The sequence below is a fragment of the Bidens hawaiensis genome, unplaced genomic scaffold, assembly GCF_021521415.1.
Source record: "Bidens hawaiensis isolate Kalapana, Puna unplaced genomic scaffold, B.hawaiensis_p1.1 tig00015346_1, whole genome shotgun sequence".
Lineage (NCBI taxonomy): Eukaryota > Viridiplantae > Streptophyta > Magnoliopsida > Asterales > Asteraceae > Bidens > Bidens hawaiensis.
In genome coordinates, this window is record NW_027492370.1 from 458053 (window position 1) to 474716 (window position 16664).

At 39.4% G+C, this 16664-nt stretch overlaps 2 protein-coding genes and 1 pseudogene across 2 annotated transcripts; 2 read left to right on the forward strand and 1 right to left on the reverse strand.

Annotated features, from left to right (window-relative positions):
• Positions 1–6275: 6275 nt before the first annotated feature.
• Positions 6276–7287, forward strand: LOC143548991 (stress-response A/B barrel domain-containing protein At5g22580-like). Its single transcript, XM_077040013.1, has 2 exons — positions 6276–6403; positions 6858–7287. Exons 1-2 carry the CDS (start codon positions 6285–6287, stop codon positions 7057–7059), a joined length of 321 nt encoding a protein of 106 aa, XP_076896128.1. The 5' UTR covers positions 6276–6284; the 3' UTR covers positions 7060–7287.
• A 112-nt stretch (positions 7288–7399) lies between these two features.
• On the reverse strand, positions 7400–9776 carry LOC143548990 (5'-methylthioadenosine nucleosidase-like). Its single transcript, XM_077040012.1, has 8 exons — positions 9678–9776; positions 9520–9583; positions 8735–8826; positions 8399–8505; positions 8238–8312; positions 8049–8123; positions 7859–7951; positions 7400–7724 (listed from the first exon to the last, which is right to left on the reverse strand). Exons 1-8 carry the CDS (start codon positions 9730–9732, stop codon positions 7527–7529), a joined length of 759 nt encoding a protein of 252 aa, XP_076896127.1. The 5' UTR covers positions 9733–9776; the 3' UTR covers positions 7400–7526.
• Positions 9777–14301: 4525 nt separating this feature from the next.
• LOC143549010 (arogenate dehydratase 3 pseudogene) lies at positions 14302–15486 on the forward strand (annotated as a pseudogene).
• The last annotated feature ends 1178 nt before the right edge of the window (positions 15487–16664 follow it).

Below are 16664 nucleotides of genomic sequence, written 5' to 3' on the forward strand. Positions count from 1 at the left end.
ATTCACCCGGAGCTTCAACAATCAGGGTCACAACAACAATAGCAACAGTGGCGGGCAGGGTTCGAGCGGATATGCTGGGAAATATCCGAAGTGCAACAGGTGCAACTATCATCATGCTGGCCCGTGTGACCGTGTCAAGTGTCAGAGATGCGGAAAGATGGGTCACCAGGCAAAGGAATGTAGAGGAGACCTTGCGGCAAAGGGTGCTCCTAAACCACCCATGACAACCAAGGGATGTTTTGATTGTGGACAAGAGGGACATTTTAAGAAAGACTGCCCCAAGCTGAAACAGAACGGCAACAATGGAGGTAATGGAAGTGGCAGTGGTGGTGGAAACAATGGTAAAGGAAGAGCTTTTGTTATTGGGTCGGGTCAAGCCCGCAATGATCCGTACGTGGTGACTGGTAAGTTCCCTGTGAACGATTGTTTTGCTTCTGTATTGTTTGACACTGGAGCTGATAGGAGTTTTGTGTCGAAAGCCTTTAGTCAACTCATAGACCTAACTCCAACCCCGTTAGATGCTAAGTTTCCTGTTGAATTAGCTGATGGTAAGACTATAATAACGACTCATGTACTTGCGGGATGTAAGTTAAAACTGTCAGGTCATGTTTTTGATATCGACCTTATTCCTTTTACGCTTAGTAGTTTCGATATCGTTGTCGACATGGACTGGTTATCCGAGAACCGAGCAGAGATTATATGTCACGACAAGATAGTCCACATTACTACCCTTTCCGGCGAGATCATTTCGATCCGGGGCGAGAGAAGCGGTATGACCACCAGCGTTATCACCCTCATGAAGGCGCAGAAGTATCTACGAAAGGGTCATCCGGCAATTTTGGCGTATATTGTTGAGAAACCCGCGGAGGAGAAACGAATTGAAGATATACCGATCGTGCGAGATATTCTGGAAGTATTCCCGGAGGATTTGCCTGGACTCCCTCCTATACGACAAGTCGAATTCCAAATCGAGTTGACACCCGGTGCAGCACCCATAGCACGAGCCCCGTATCGGCTCGCACCAGCGGAGCTTCAGGAACTGTCCACTCAGTTGCAAGACTTATTGGATAAGGGTTTTATCCGACCTAGCTCATCGCCATAGGGAGCCCCTGTCTTATTTGTCAGAAAGAAGGACGGGACTTTCCGAATGTGCATTGACTACCGGGAGTTGAACAAGGTGACGGTCAAGAACCGTTATCCTTTACCCCGAATTGATGATTTGTTTGACCAGCTTCAAGGATCGAGTTATTACTCGAAGATCGATCTGCGATCTGGATACCATCAGCTAAGAGTGCGCGAAGAAGATATTTCAAAGACGGCTTTCAGAACACGGTATGGTCACTACGAGTTTTCAGTTATGCCTTTTGGTCTAACCAACGCACCAGCCGTATTTATGGATCTCATGAATCGAGTATGCAAGGCGTACCTCGACAAGTTTGTGATTGTGTTTATTGATGATATCCTGGTCTATTCCAAGGACAAGGCAGACCATGGAGAACACTTGAGATTAATTCTGGAATTGTTAAAGAAGGAGCAACTGTACGCTAAGCTCTCGAAATGCGAATTTTGGCTGCGCGAGGTTCACTTCTTAGGACATGTAATCAACGAGAATGGTATCCATGTCGATCCCGGCAAAGTAAAGGCCATCAAAAACTGGGAAGCACCTAAGACTCCGACTGAGGTGCGGCAATTCCTAGGACTGGCTGGCTACTACCGGCGTTTTATCGAGGGATTTTCAAAGATTGCTCAACCCCTCACCGCTTTGACTCACAAGGGTACTAAGTACAATTGGGGTGACGCACAAGAATCCGCTTTTCAACTGTTGAAAACCAAACTCTGTAGCGCCCCTATTTTAGCCCTCCCCGAGGGAACAAAGAATTTTGAGGTACATTGTGACGCATCGATACAAGGTCTCGGTTGTGTGCTGATGCAACTCGAGAAGGTTATAGCCTATGCCTCTTGACAACTACGGATTCACGAGAAGAACTACACGACCCATGATTTGGAACTCGGAGCTGTGGTGTTTGCCCTTAAGATATGGAGGCATTACTTGTACGGTACCAAGTTTACCATTTACACCGACCACAAGAGTCTCCAGCATATCTACGATCAGAAGGAGCTAAACGCAAAACGCTGAACGCAAAACGCTAAACGCTTTATTTTATACAAACTTGTGAACTCACCAACCCCGTGTTGACACTTTTAGTATGTTATTCTCAGGTAGCCGAGGCGGGCGCGCGGTATAGGATCATGCATGGTTTTTGAACATTCTGATATGCAAACATGTTTTTAACTATTATTACTTGGGTTTTAAGTCGTCCTGCGTGACGCAACTTTTGTCTTTTGGTTTTTACGCTTCCGCACTTACTTTCATTTAAACGTTTTTATGGTTTGATTATAACTAATGATTCCGATCCTGTTAGTTCACACCCTCTGATGGTAAAACTCCGTTAGTGGATTTTGAGGGTGTGACATGAACCAGTACCAGAAACAGGCGCAGCCGCCTGGGTCATCGCCTCGGATAGGTTGACCAAACCTATCGTCGTGGGTCCTGAACCACTTCCTCCCGCACCGCTCTCAAAAGCAGATAAGTCCATTCCTGCATAAAGAAAAACCAAAAATATAAAAAACAAAGGCGGAAAGAAAATGCGGAAAAGATACACAAAAAGTATACTTACTGGTCTTCCTGATCTTGAAAGCTCTGACAGGCGGAGATGGACCCGATGAAACTGGCCTCTTCACGCCAGTTACCTTCGCAACGCTTGGCGGCTCGGAAGGGACAACCGTTGTCTCAACCTCTGAGACAATGGTCTCGTCACCACCACCAAGATTCCCCGCCGCCTCCTCACTTTCAGTCTCGGAGCCAGACTGATTCCCCAAGTCAACGAAGGTAGCAACCTTCGTTTTGCCCTTCACGCTGGCCGCCTTCTTTTTCCTTACGATAAAGGCCCATCTGCGGATCCCTCATCAAAAGATGACAAGATCAGAGGAATTCCAGCAGAAGTTTGAGCATGAAGAGGACGAGGATTAAAGAACTCCTTACCTGGCCGAGTGGCGCTTAAAATCTCGTGGCCTAGCGGGTAGACCTCTACAAATCTATCCGCAGTCTGCTCCAAAATGGGCAACTCGTTCTCATCAAGGTCACGAGTACCCAACCGCGCGGGACCACCAGTCTCCCGCGGGTGCAAGAGCGACTGTAAGTTGTTCCCTTCTGAAATAAAAACGATAAAAATGTTAGAAGGAAATCCTAAACCAACACAAAAGATGGAGCATACCATAAGGAATATAGTTCAAACCCTATTCAAGAACGATGGGTATTTGCGGCGTCCCAGACCCGGCATCCTTCCACACGGCTCATCCCAAGCATGACCATCCCAGACTCCGCGAAGCGATAAACAGTAGTCCGAATCTGGGAAATCTTAGTGAACCATTCCGTCTCCTGGTAATTGGAGGCCGGAAGGTTGGGAAGTGCCCTCCCATTCTTGAACATCATCGCGATGGGAACGACACGAGCGGAAATGTAGAAAAACTCCTGCTTCCAAGAACGAAGACTACGCTCAGTAGCGCAGATCTTCAAACCCTTGATCCGAGTGACAAGGGTATACCAGCCCTGGATGCACCTCCAAGTATAGAAGGTTATCAGGCGGTCGACTCGAGCCTCGAAACCCAAAATACGGCACACCCATTCGAAATGGCGAACTTTGGCAATTGCCATTGGGTGCACCTCTGTCAGATGAACACCGTGTTTCTCCACAACACGGTATACGAACTTCGTTAATGGGAATCTTAGATTCCCATATAGGAAAAACGAAGCGTAAACCCCTATCTTGCCCTTAGGGGCATCGTACACCGTCTGGTGGGCCTCCGGGAACTCTGGCTCATAGGGCTCCAGCATGAACTTCTTGACGATGTAATGGTATACATCGACAGAAAGAGTACACTGACACTCGCCAGCAGTACTCTTATCGTCCTTATCGGACGTGGACGTCGGGTTCTCGAGGTAAACGTCGGACTCCTCGACGTTAACCTCCGGGTCATGAGTAGAAGAAGACATTTTTTAAATGTTAAAAGATGATAGAAAGCGGTTTCAGGAGAATGCTCGCCGGAAAAGATGAGTATTCGCCGGAAATCTCTTAAAAGGAAAAGGAGAGTGATGTGAAGATAATGGACGAAATGCACCCTCTCCCCCTTATATACTCATTGCAATGAATGCGATGAATTTAATGCGGATGAGAGAGAAAGCGCAGGCGCAATGCCACGGCGACACGTGTGGATAAAGCAAGCTGGCAACAGGTGTCAGAATGGCGCGTGTCATGAAACTCACGCCCACACGCCTGAAAAAGCGTCCTGATTGACCACATGCTGTCACGTCGTCATAACTTCCTGCACATCCTGAAACCGTCAGAAGACGCCAACGTCCCTTCAACCGTTTGGACTGTCCTTATCCTTTCACCAACTCTCCGAATTCCAAAAGGATTCAAAAAGATTCAAAAATAAGAGGGAATATACCCCCTTACCTTGGAAAGCAAGAAACCATAAGACAAGTGCGGGTACAGTGTCAAGGCGAAACCCTTCACATACTTAGCACTTGCAGGGAATTAAAGCCAAGAAGATCGATCTTATGGGCCATGCTTGTGGAAAGAGAAATAACACCCCTGCATGGCGGGAACGTTGAGAACTAGATTGTTTGAAGCTCCAAGGTGGAATTGGTTGTTTAACATAACGGATCACTATGTCTAAAACTACCAAAACCTCGTGGAGAATCTACAAGTGAAACTCAACGCTCCCGACTTGCGAAGAGGTTACACCTACACGCATCATACCCAAAGATCGGGCAGAAAAGTCGGGAATTTTCTGCAAGTGACATTAGGAAAACCGCGGGAAGAATCCCCACGGAGAACCTTAAAAAACGAAAATCCCTCTTTAAAACCCCTTGCTTAAAGTCCAAAAGTTCCTCTCACTTATTAACAATTCATGAGAACAACAATGAACTGGGGGGACTTGAAGAGGCAGGTCCCCGCAAAGCCCAGTTGGACCCGCAAGACTCACCTTGAAGAGGTATGTCTGCGCAAAGACCAACTGGATCCGCAGGACCCACCATGCTCAGAGAGATGAAGACCTTACACGCAGTAAGCCAGCTGTTCCCGTAGGAAAGCCTCCCTTGGTACAGTACCCTGCCTGTCCCCGCAGCTGTGGGTACAAGCCAAGAAGGAAGGCTACCCGCACTAACAGTAAGGCTACACGCATAAGGCACTAACTATTATACTTCAGCAATGTCACCTGAAGAAGGAATGAGCAGGGCGGGAATATTCCCGCCCAAAAGAGCCAGTCCGTACGCTTCCAGAAGATCTTTTGTACTATACCTACCAAGGTATGGACAAATAGACAAGATCTGACAAAAGCAGCACATGAACCAATCACAGGGTGACAGCTCACTGACAATAGTACGAGGAGGAGCACGCTCCAGTACAAAATGTCACTATCAGCCGCTGCCTACCCACCAACTCCCATCGTGGCACGAACGTAGCCCGTAGTTGGTGGAAAAGGAATATTATACAGCTGGCCGTACCTGCTTGGAAACCTACATTCGGCTATAAATACTCCAACACCTTGGAACGGTATCATCATCTTCTCTCTGGCTATTTCTCTTTATATACACTTATATTCAGAGCAACCTAGTCTGATTCTCACGCCGGAGGGTGGTCACAAGGAGGAACCCCCCCCCCCCCCTTCTCAGTGACGAGCTTGTGACGAGCTTACGGTGTCTGTTTTGCAGGTTGAGAAGAATAACCATCATTGCCGGACCTAACCCTCGTGGGAAACATCTATTTACCCTAAGATTATCCTTAATCTGCCGGGGTCATTTAGTGTTTCTTTAGTATGTGAAAACAAGATAGTGTATTTGTGAATGTAGATACATCTTTAATAGCCAAAACAATATAATTTTCTTGATGATTTCTTCGATAAAGGAAATAACCTTCTACTACACGTAGCCTAACCAACAGACTTCACAGTACTACGGACGGAAATTAAAGTTTACCGAAAACTCTTAACTCAAAAGTTCAATTTATTAAACTTTTTAATTACAGGATCCAATAAAAGATTTCCCACCTTGAAGTTTTGTCATAAATCAGACAGTGGTGTCGGTGGGTTTGACTGTGCTGACTTTTTAGTCTTGCATTGCATTGGGTGTTGTACACAAAGAATAATTCAACATATACAAAAGTGTGTGTCAGTGTGTCACATGTTAACGTTTTGTTGTTGGTGGTGGTCATTGGTGGCAGATGGCGGAGTTCACACACTTGGTGGTGGTCAAGTTCAAAGAGGAGGTGGTTGTGGAGGATATTATTAAAGGTTTGGAAAAACTTGTTTTTGAAGTTGACACTGTCAAGTCCTTTGTTTGGTAAGTTTAATATTACTTCTTCTTACTATTTACCAACTGTTTTTATTTTTTAATGTCACTTTACTCTAGTTTTGTTTACACCTTCTTGAAACCACCTATTAAAATATTAAATGGTGATATATATCATAGATTTTTGTAGTACATTTATATATTAATGTTATTTTTGACAGGTTTATATCATTGTGTTCATGAAAATTGGTTTCTTGTATTATGTATTGTTAAAAAAACTTAAAATGTATAAATCTAACAAATTTTTTATTTTTTAATTTATATTATTTTTGTGTCTAATCTTTTAGGTACCTACTTATTTTAGTATCAATCAACATTCTTAAAAACGAGTCAAGTTGTGGATACTAGACATACAAGATATAACTTGGATAATGTTCATTTTCAAGATTAGTGTTATTTATTTCATATGTACAAGCAACTAATGCATTAAATACATGTGTGACAGGGGAAATGATATTGAAAGCATGGAGATGCTAAGGCAAGGTTTCACTCATGCTTTAATGATGACATTTGGTTCCAAAGATGATTTTAATGCTTTCCAAGCCCACCCTAACCATGTCGAGTACTCGGCAACATTCTCCGCCGCGATTGAAAAGATCGTGCTTCTTGATTTCCCGGTCGTTGCAATCAAGCCTATGCCTACTTGACGTGTGGGTGCGTATTGGATACGAGTTAAAAAAAACCTGAATGTCACATCGAGATATCTATCTGTGAAGTCTATGTGTTCTTGTTTTGTGCTTTTACTAAATTCGATGTTGTACGAGGGACCTTGTCGATTATCGAATAAACTAAGTTGTTGGACGAATAATGTACTCTCTTTCATGTATAATTAGTTTATTTTGACAGCATCTCTCACTTGGGGTAAGAACGAAAAAACGAGTATGTGAGCGGAGAGTGAGATAAAAACTTGATAAAAACGATAACGTTTCGTTTTCACGAGTTTTGTATGAAGATAAAAACATTAATTATCATGGCACGAAAGAAGCAAGAAACAACATAGTTTTTGCAAAAATTTAACCAAATGTATCTGAATATTACACATGTTACAAATCATGTTTAAACATTAAACCGAATCGGTTGATTGGTTAAGTTATAATAATGCACACCAAATTAATCATAGTTCAGAGAGACACTTACCATTGATGAATTCAACCACTTGAGCAACTACCTTTTGTAGTACTACAACCGTTGCTTGCAAATTTTGTTCAAATTCTTCATGAATCGACGTTTCTCCATCAACAAAATTTGATACAGCTTTTATAAATACAGCCGGGACTCTCATAAGATTAGATACATACGCCACAGCTGCTCCCTGAAACCGAAAAATTAAACTTTATAAAAGTAATTAACACTAATTTGTACCTCTAAAATCTGTTGTGTTAGAAGATTTATATTGTTAATGTAATGATATTGTTTTTGTATATATATATTGTGATAAAGAAATACCTCCATATCAACAATTGTTGCATCATTGGCTAAAATACATGTTTCATCCTGTGGTGACATGTCTAATGAATCTCCAGTTGACAATTTACAAACCTGTGGGATTTAATTTATATATAACAAACTTTAATCACATTTAGATTTTAGTGTTTTTCAAATATATAAAAAAATTATCAAAAACCATTTATGTCACCTTTATGTTAAGTTCCTTCACAAGATTTGGTGTCGGGTAACTCTGTCTTCTACCTAGTCCATACTTATCGGGACCCTGCAAATCATGATGCAAACAACATAACAAAAAGAAATTGTTAACAGATTTTGTTATTTATTAAATTCATCAGCATTTGATACAAGAGATTAAAAGTGATTTAAGAGTACTTACTGGAATTGGAATTCGCCTATCATGAAACGCAAGATCGGATACAAGGAACACATCAAATATGGAAGCTCCTTTCACCTGAAATTTACAATATTAATACAAATATACTTAACAAAAACAAATGTGTATGTAATAAACAAACTTAAATTGCACAAGAAATATACTTTAAAGCCACCAGCAGTGCCAGCATTAATCAAAAGATCAGGCTTCAATGCTTGAATAGTAGCGTAAGTCACAAGAGATGCAGGAACGGTACCTACACTATTAATCCCTGAGAAATAAAAAAGTTAAAAAAACAATAATGAATATCATTACACAAAAGAAATTATTAATAATTACTATGCAAGACATGCCAATGGTTATGAAAGAAAGAAGGTGAATTTGGTAAATCAATGCCAATAGTTTGATTTTATCTTTGACTTTATTTGGTCATAGGTTGACTATTTTTCCAAAGTCAACAATCATATTTAACAATATGAAACAAGATGCAATATACCTACCTAAGTCACGGTCCTTCCCGGGATAAATGACATTTATGTTCAGATCCTTGTAATAACCATGATATCTGATCCACGGAACGCCTAACGGGAACCTGTAATACTTTAAACTGAACTAAACACCAAAAGCATACTCTAACTTTGACCAAATTTGACCTAACTTAGGTCTGTTAACGAGAGTTTAGAAATGTATTTTAGAGTGATCTAATGGCAATTAGACAGGTGCATTATAAAACTATCTCCCACAATGAGTACAATTTGAGAAATGTCTTATAGTTTGCAACAGAGGTGCAAACGAGTCGATCCACTCGCCAGCTACTCAAGATCGGGTTGATAAAAAGCTCGAAATGAGCCGAATCTTATTGAGCCCGAGCTCAAGCCTTGTATAGGAATATTGCTCAAGCTCACTGAGCCTTAACAAGCCCAGTGTATTAATTTCATATTGCACACGGCCTCGAGCCGAGATTCGTTAAGCTTTTCTCAAAATATATTAAAATAATTAAAAATGTATATAATTAATTAATAAATAAGAAATGAGTTGAGCTCGAGCTTGTAAAAACAACTCACGAGGTGAGCTTGAGCTTTAGAAAAATATCTTGAAACGAGCTTGAGCTCTCGTAAGTCAAAAGAAGATACTAGTATAGTACTATAGTTATTAAACCTAACTTCAAAAAACGTGTCCACTAAAAAGGAACATAAAAGCTTATAAACATATGAGGAAATTGAAGTTAAAATTAATAAGTGAGCAGTAAACATCATAATTAACGGAGGTAAATAATAACACTTACAATGAACCGTCATCCGGTAACAGTTTGAAGTGTTCGACGATCGGAAGAGCTTCAGAATCCATGGCTGCCGTTGATATTTAGAAAATAATAATAATAATAATAATAATAATAATAACAATAATAATAATAATATAATAACATAAAGTTCAACGGATTACCGGCGAAAATGAGAAGTGTGGAAATCGGACGTTGCTCATCTCCGGTAGCCGCCATGGCGTCAGTTTCTCCGACTTGTCAAGTTTTTTTTAATTTATTTTGTATTTATTTTTTTTATTTTTTACGACCGACGGATTTGGGCTAAATTGGCTATTTAACATTTTAACTCCGGATAATAAATGAACCAACGGTTTGGGCCTAAAAGAACCCTGTTAAGCTGAATGCTTGATCCATAGACATTAGGCAGTTTCGAATATATGCTAGGGCTGTTCCCGAACCGAACCAAACGCAGACTTTATCATACTTGGTTTGGTTTGAAAGCGAGCCAAACCGAGTGGATTGATTTAGAGAAACGAGCGATAATTTAATGCTTGAACTTGGTCTGGTTTAAAACCGAGCAACTTGGTTTTGCTTGGTTATGTCTTTAAATTTTAAACTTTTCAAACTTCAAAATATTATTAATTTAAGACTTTCAACTCCATAATGTCAAGACTTTCAATACAAAAATGTCTAAAACTCAAAGTTAACAAGAAAACATATATGAAACAAACATCTATGGTTTAAAATTGAACATTGAAGTCAAATAAATGAGGAAACTTTTAAAAAACTTTGAAAATGGTATATTTTTTTATGTACATACATAAAGAAATAATTCAAGCAAAATGAACGGATCTGAACCGAGTGAGGCTTTGCTAGTGCTTGGCTTGTTTTAAAACTGAACCGAGCCGAGCCGAGCGGTTCATTTCAATACCTAGCCGAAATCGAATGAGAATTTTTCGAGCAATTTCTGAGCGTGTAACGAGCGGCGAGCAGTTTGGACAACCCTAATATATGCAAATGCTATCATAATAAATAATTTCTTGTTTTATACGACTTGTTTTTGAATTTTAGGAAGCGAGGTATTGTTTAACCCAACGGCTTAAGTTTTTAGACGGATGGAAGTGTTAAAGAGGGACTGGTGAACAAAGCTTGTAACGTGACAAAAGGCCCGTGGTATGTAACAATTTCAAAACTCAAATCGTCTTCTTTTCAACTAAAATGCAGTCGAATCCTATACGGTTTACATGGCTTGTTGTTTGGTTTAGGTAACACATACCTTGCAATTTTGTTTAATCATTTGGCGTTGAGTCTGATCAAAACTTATAATAGCCAAATTCATTATGTATTAACAATTATACAACATTCTTAAATAAGTATGCATTGCTTTTACTCGGCCGAATTTTACCCAATTTATTTTTGACTATATCTATTTACGCCTCTACTCAGTCACAACTCACAAGTTGTATGAATTTGCTACTGTAAACACATCTTCTATAATGTGATTTTTTTAATATTGTAATGTACACGAAATGAGTATTATAATATCCTAGTCCTAGCAGTTTAATATATAGTCATTAATTGACATAAAATATTGTTCAATGCGCTTACGTATAAAAGAGATGGTAGGTTGGTTCATCACCATCAAAATCCATCTATTCTTTGTGGTTGCAGTTTGCACTCTTCAAATGTTGTTTCCCAAAACCCACTATGTCAGTAGACATTTCAATACACCAACCATTTTCGGTTTATGAGATTGTGAATAATCATGTCACGATCCCGTATCAAATAAATATAAGTGGAACCACATATTAATCATATCTAACCTAAGCTCCTAGGCATTAAGGCATTTGTCAATTCTTGTTTCCTAAAGTTTAATTTGTCATTATTCACCTATAATATAACTATAAGTATTCCTCAAACCTAAAGGGAAAATTCTATAGGGTGGCAGTTAGACCTCAAACCTATAAGTATTCCTCAAACCTTGTTTAATTTGTGCGACAAGAGTTTCCCGACTAAACTAAAGGGAAAATTCTATAGGGTGGCAGTTAGACCTGCAATGCTATATGGAACAGATTGTTGGGCCATCAAGAAGGCACAAGTGCGGAAGATGGAGGTAGCAGAAATGAGAATGCTACGTTGGATGTGTGGGCACACAAGGCTAGACCGAATAAGAAACGTTGTGTTTCGCGAGAGATTAGGGGTGGCGAACATAGCAGACAAGATAAGAGAGTGGAGATTGAGATGGTTTGGACATGTAAAGAGAAGACAGAGGACGAATCTTGTTAGATCCGTAGAAAACATTACTATAGAGGGGAGGAGGGGTAGAGGACGACCGAAATTGACTTGGGATGAGAGGATTAGGCATGATTTGATAGACCTAAACCTCTCCGAGGACATGGTTGAGGATAGGAATTCGTGGAGAAGTATAATTAAAGTTAAGAATTTTTAAAGAGAATTGAATACCTTAGGGCTTAGACTTAACTTATTTAGATCAAATACCATAATGGTATTTCCCTTACATATATTATTATTACTATTATAATTATTATTAGCTTTTATATAGCTGTTAAACTGTGATCTTATTATTAATATTATTATAATTAGTAGTAGTTTTTATATAACTGTTAAACTTTGATTTCCTTTATTTTGCTTCATACACATGTACTTAGAGCCGAGGGTCTCTCTGGAAGCCACCTCTTTATTCCTTTGGATAGAGGTACGGTGTGCCTACATCCCACCCTCCTCAGACCATACTTATAGCTTTGCTGTCGGTGGGATTTTACTGGGCATGATTGATTGATTGATTGAAGTACCGGTTAAGAAAAACTCTTAGCGAATAATCAAATTGAACTGGTTCAGTTATTTGACTTGATTTGTGTTTATTAGTTCATTGTTTGATTTTTTGAATTTGGACACGATTTTTTTTACTTTGATAATATTATATTAATAACTTTTTGAATTTTGTCTTTGTACTCTCTCAATAATTTGAGGTTCAATAAAATAGTTGATATGATCAATAGTAGTGCCCCACTGTTCACATACATAGCATGGTTGACTATTTTTCCAAAGTCAACAATCATATTTAACAAAACAAAACTAGATGCCATTATACCTACTTAAGTCACGGTCCTTCCCGGGATAAATGACATTTATGTTCAGATCCTTGTAATAACCATAATATCTGATCCACGGGACGCCTAACGGGAACCTGTGATACTTTAAACTGAACTAAACACCAAAAGCATACTCTAACTTTGACCAAATTTGACCTAACTTAGGTCTGTTAATGAGAGTTTAGAAATGTATTTTAGTGTGTTCTGATGGCACTTAGACAGGTGCAGCATTATAAATCCATCTCCCACAATGAGTACAATTTGAGAAATGTCTTACAGTTTGCAACAGGGGTGCAAACGAGTCGAGCTACTTGCCAGCCACTCAAGATCAGATTGATAAAAAGCTCGAAATGAGCCGAACCTTATCGAGCCCGAGCTCGAGCCTTGTATAGGAAGATTGGTCAGGCTCACTGAGCCTTAACAAGCCTAGTGTATTTTTTTAAGTTCAAACTCTTTTGAACTTCTATGTATTAATTTCATATTGCACACGGACTCGAGCCGAGATTAGGATTCGTTAAGGTTTTCTCAAAATATATACAAATAATTAAAAATGTATATAAATTAATTAATAACTCACGGGCTTTAGAAAAAGATAACCCAACTTCAAAAAACGTGTCCACTAAAAAGGAACATAAAAGCTTATAAACAAATGATGAAATTGAAGTTAAAATTAATAAGTGAACGGTAAACATCATAATTAACGGAGATAAAATAATAACACTCACAAGGAACCGTCATCCGGTAACAGTTTGAAGTGTTCCACGATCAGAAGAGCTTCAGAATCCATGGCTGCCGTTGATATTTAAAAAAATAATAATAATAAAATATAATATATTAATAACATAAGTTAACACATATAGAAGTATAAAGTCCAACGGATTACCGCCGAAAATGAGTTACATGGCTTGTTGTTTGGTTTAGGTTATACATATCTTGCAACTATGTTTAATCAGTTGGTGTTAGTTTGATCTAAACTTATAGCCAAATACATTATATGCATAAAAAATTATACATATTCTTAAGTAAATAAAAGTAAGCATAGCTTTCACTCGGCCTAATTTTACCCGATTTATTTTGACCATATCAATTTATGCTTCCACTCAGTCACAACTTTTATGAATCTGCTACTGTAAACATAAACACATCTTCTATTATAATATCCTAGTCCTAGTCGTTTGGCTCATCACCATCCAAATCCATCTATTCTTTGTAGTTGCACTCTTCAAATGTTACATTCCCAAACCCACTATGTAGATATTTCAAAGCGTTTAAAATAGTTGTCACATTACACAATATCTTTAGTAACTTTTTATGAAATACACCAACCATTTTCGGTTTATGGGGATTTTGAATAATCATGTCACGATCCCATATTAAATAAAACTAAGTGGAACCGCATATTAATCCTATCTAACCTAAGCTCCTAGACATTAAGGCATTTGTCAATTCTTGTTGAAGTTTATTTAATATGGGATCGTGACATGATTATTCAAAATCCCCATAAACCGAAAATGGTTGTAAACATGTGTGTTGACATGTTTCATTCTTGATACCAACTTTACCATTCAAATAACCCAATCAGGTAGCCGTCAAGGCTTCATCATTATTCACCTATAATATAACTATAAATATTCCTCAAACCTGCTTCCATTTCGAAAACCACAACTTAATCTTATAACTACACAACATAAAAATGTTTAGTGTTTGTCTACCTTTCAACATTAGTCTCAACAAGTCAATTATTTTGGAGCTGCCACCGAGGTTTAAACACCGTCAATTCACTGTTAAATGCAGTACAAAGAGCAACGGTGTTGACCCGTCTGACGTGGCGGCATCGGTCAACAATTTCATGATCGCAGGTGTTGGTAAAACCCGAACAGATTTACAAACCTCATGTGCCATACTTTCAAACGGAAACCTTCCTAAACCACTCACTGCCACTGCCACTGCCACTGCCACCGACACGTGTACATCCTCGATGCGTGTTGCTTACCAAGGCGTAACCGGCGCCTTCGGTGAAGAGGCCGCTGGTAAGGCGTATCCGAACGGTGAATTCATTCCTTGTAGGAAACTTGAAGCTGCATTTCAAGCCGTGGAGCTTTGGGTTGCGGATCGTGCTGTACTACCGCTTGAAAACTCACTAAGCGGAAGCATTCACCAGATTTACGACCTGCTCCTCCGACACCGCCTTCACATCGTTGGCGAAGTCCAGCTTCCGGTACGTCATTGTCTCCTAGCGTTACCTGGAGTCAGAAAACAAGATCTAAAGCGTGTGATTAGTCATCCACAAGCGTTATCTCAGTGCGAGTTATCACTCACTAAATTAGACCTAAATTTCACACGAGAAGCGGTTTACAACACCGCCGGAGCAGCTGAATTGATAGCAATAGGAAACTTACGTGACGCGGCAGCAATCGCATCGGAACGTGCGGCGAAGATTTACGGTCTGGACGTCCTTTGCAACGGTATTCATGACGATTCCAACAACGTGACTCGATTTGCGATGCTTGCTCGTGAACCGATTATACCGCACATGCATCGCCCGTTCAGGACAAGCATCGTGTTCGCTCACGATAACAGCACGGCCGTGCTCTTCAAGGTGTTGTCGGCATTTGCATTTCGGAACATTAATTTGACAAAGATCGAGAGCAGGCCTCACCGGATCCGGCCAATCACGTTCACCGACAAGGCTGACATCGGCACGGTGAAGCAATTTGAGTACCTGTTCTATGTGGATATTGATGCATCAATGGCGGATGTTAGGGCACAAAACGCGCTATCAGAGGTTCAGGAGTTTACCTCATTCTTGAGGGTGTTAGGCAGTTATCCCATAGATATGACTCCATGGTCTCCTCTGCTGGAGAGTTATAATTATTAATTGACATGTTATTTGATAACATATAGTTGTACTTGTTATGATATCAATAAAGCTCACTCAACATGAAATGAAAAAGAAACACTGCATGAATTAATGATAGGTTTCATTAAGTTTGTCAACAAGTATTCATGTATTAGCATTGTATCAAGAGTACACTTAGCTCGAACCGTCCACTGTTAAATGAGTTGGTTCAGAATAATTACTGACTATTATCATGAATATATACATGAACAAGACACAAAGACTCAGGTATAACACCAAAACCGTCTCTCACATTAGTAAGACTCAATATTTGAAAAGGACAGCGAGTTCAGCATAAAACTGATAAATTAGTAACTTAAAAGGTACTAAACTAGGCTAAACTTATCAACAAATAGCACCGAATTATTTCACATTATGTTTGCAGCATTAAACCATTATTCTTTTAACACCCTCTATAGCTAAACTTTCTACCTAAGTCACGGTCTTTGCCAGGATAAATGACATTAATATTCAGATCCTTGTAATAACCATGATAGCTGATCCACGGGACACCTAATGGAAAACTGAAATACTGTAAACCCTAACTTTGACCTATTTTAGGTCTGTAAATGAGAGTTTAAAAAAGTATATTAAAGTGCTATGAAGGAAATCAGAAAGATGCATTATCAATCTCTCCCACAATGAGTATAATTTAAGAAATGTTATATAGTTTACAATAGGGGTGCAAATGAGTCGAGCTGCTCGTGAGCTACTCAAAATCGGATTGATAAAAGCCCGTTTAGCTATAGAGCCCGAGCTCGAGCCTTGTGATCGTTTAGGCGTGTCTCTCCTTAACGAGCTTAGTGTATCCTTAAGTTTAAATTCTTTAAAACTTCTATGTATTAATTTAATATTGCACAGTCAAGCTTTGACTCGTTTAAGGTACTACATACGAGACCGAGCCGAGCTCAGGATCGTTATAGTTTTCTTAAAATATATAAGAATAATAAAAAAAATGCATATAAATTAGCCGAGCTACAGCTTTAAAGAAAAGAGCTCGAAAGGAGCTGAGCTGGACGTAAGTCAAAAGAAGAAACTACTAATGCAATTGATCTAGAATCATTTCAAATCAAATATTCATCAAACCTATGTGTGTCAACTAAAAAGGAAAATGAAAGCTTATAAGCAAATGAGGAAATTGAAGTTAAAACTAAGAA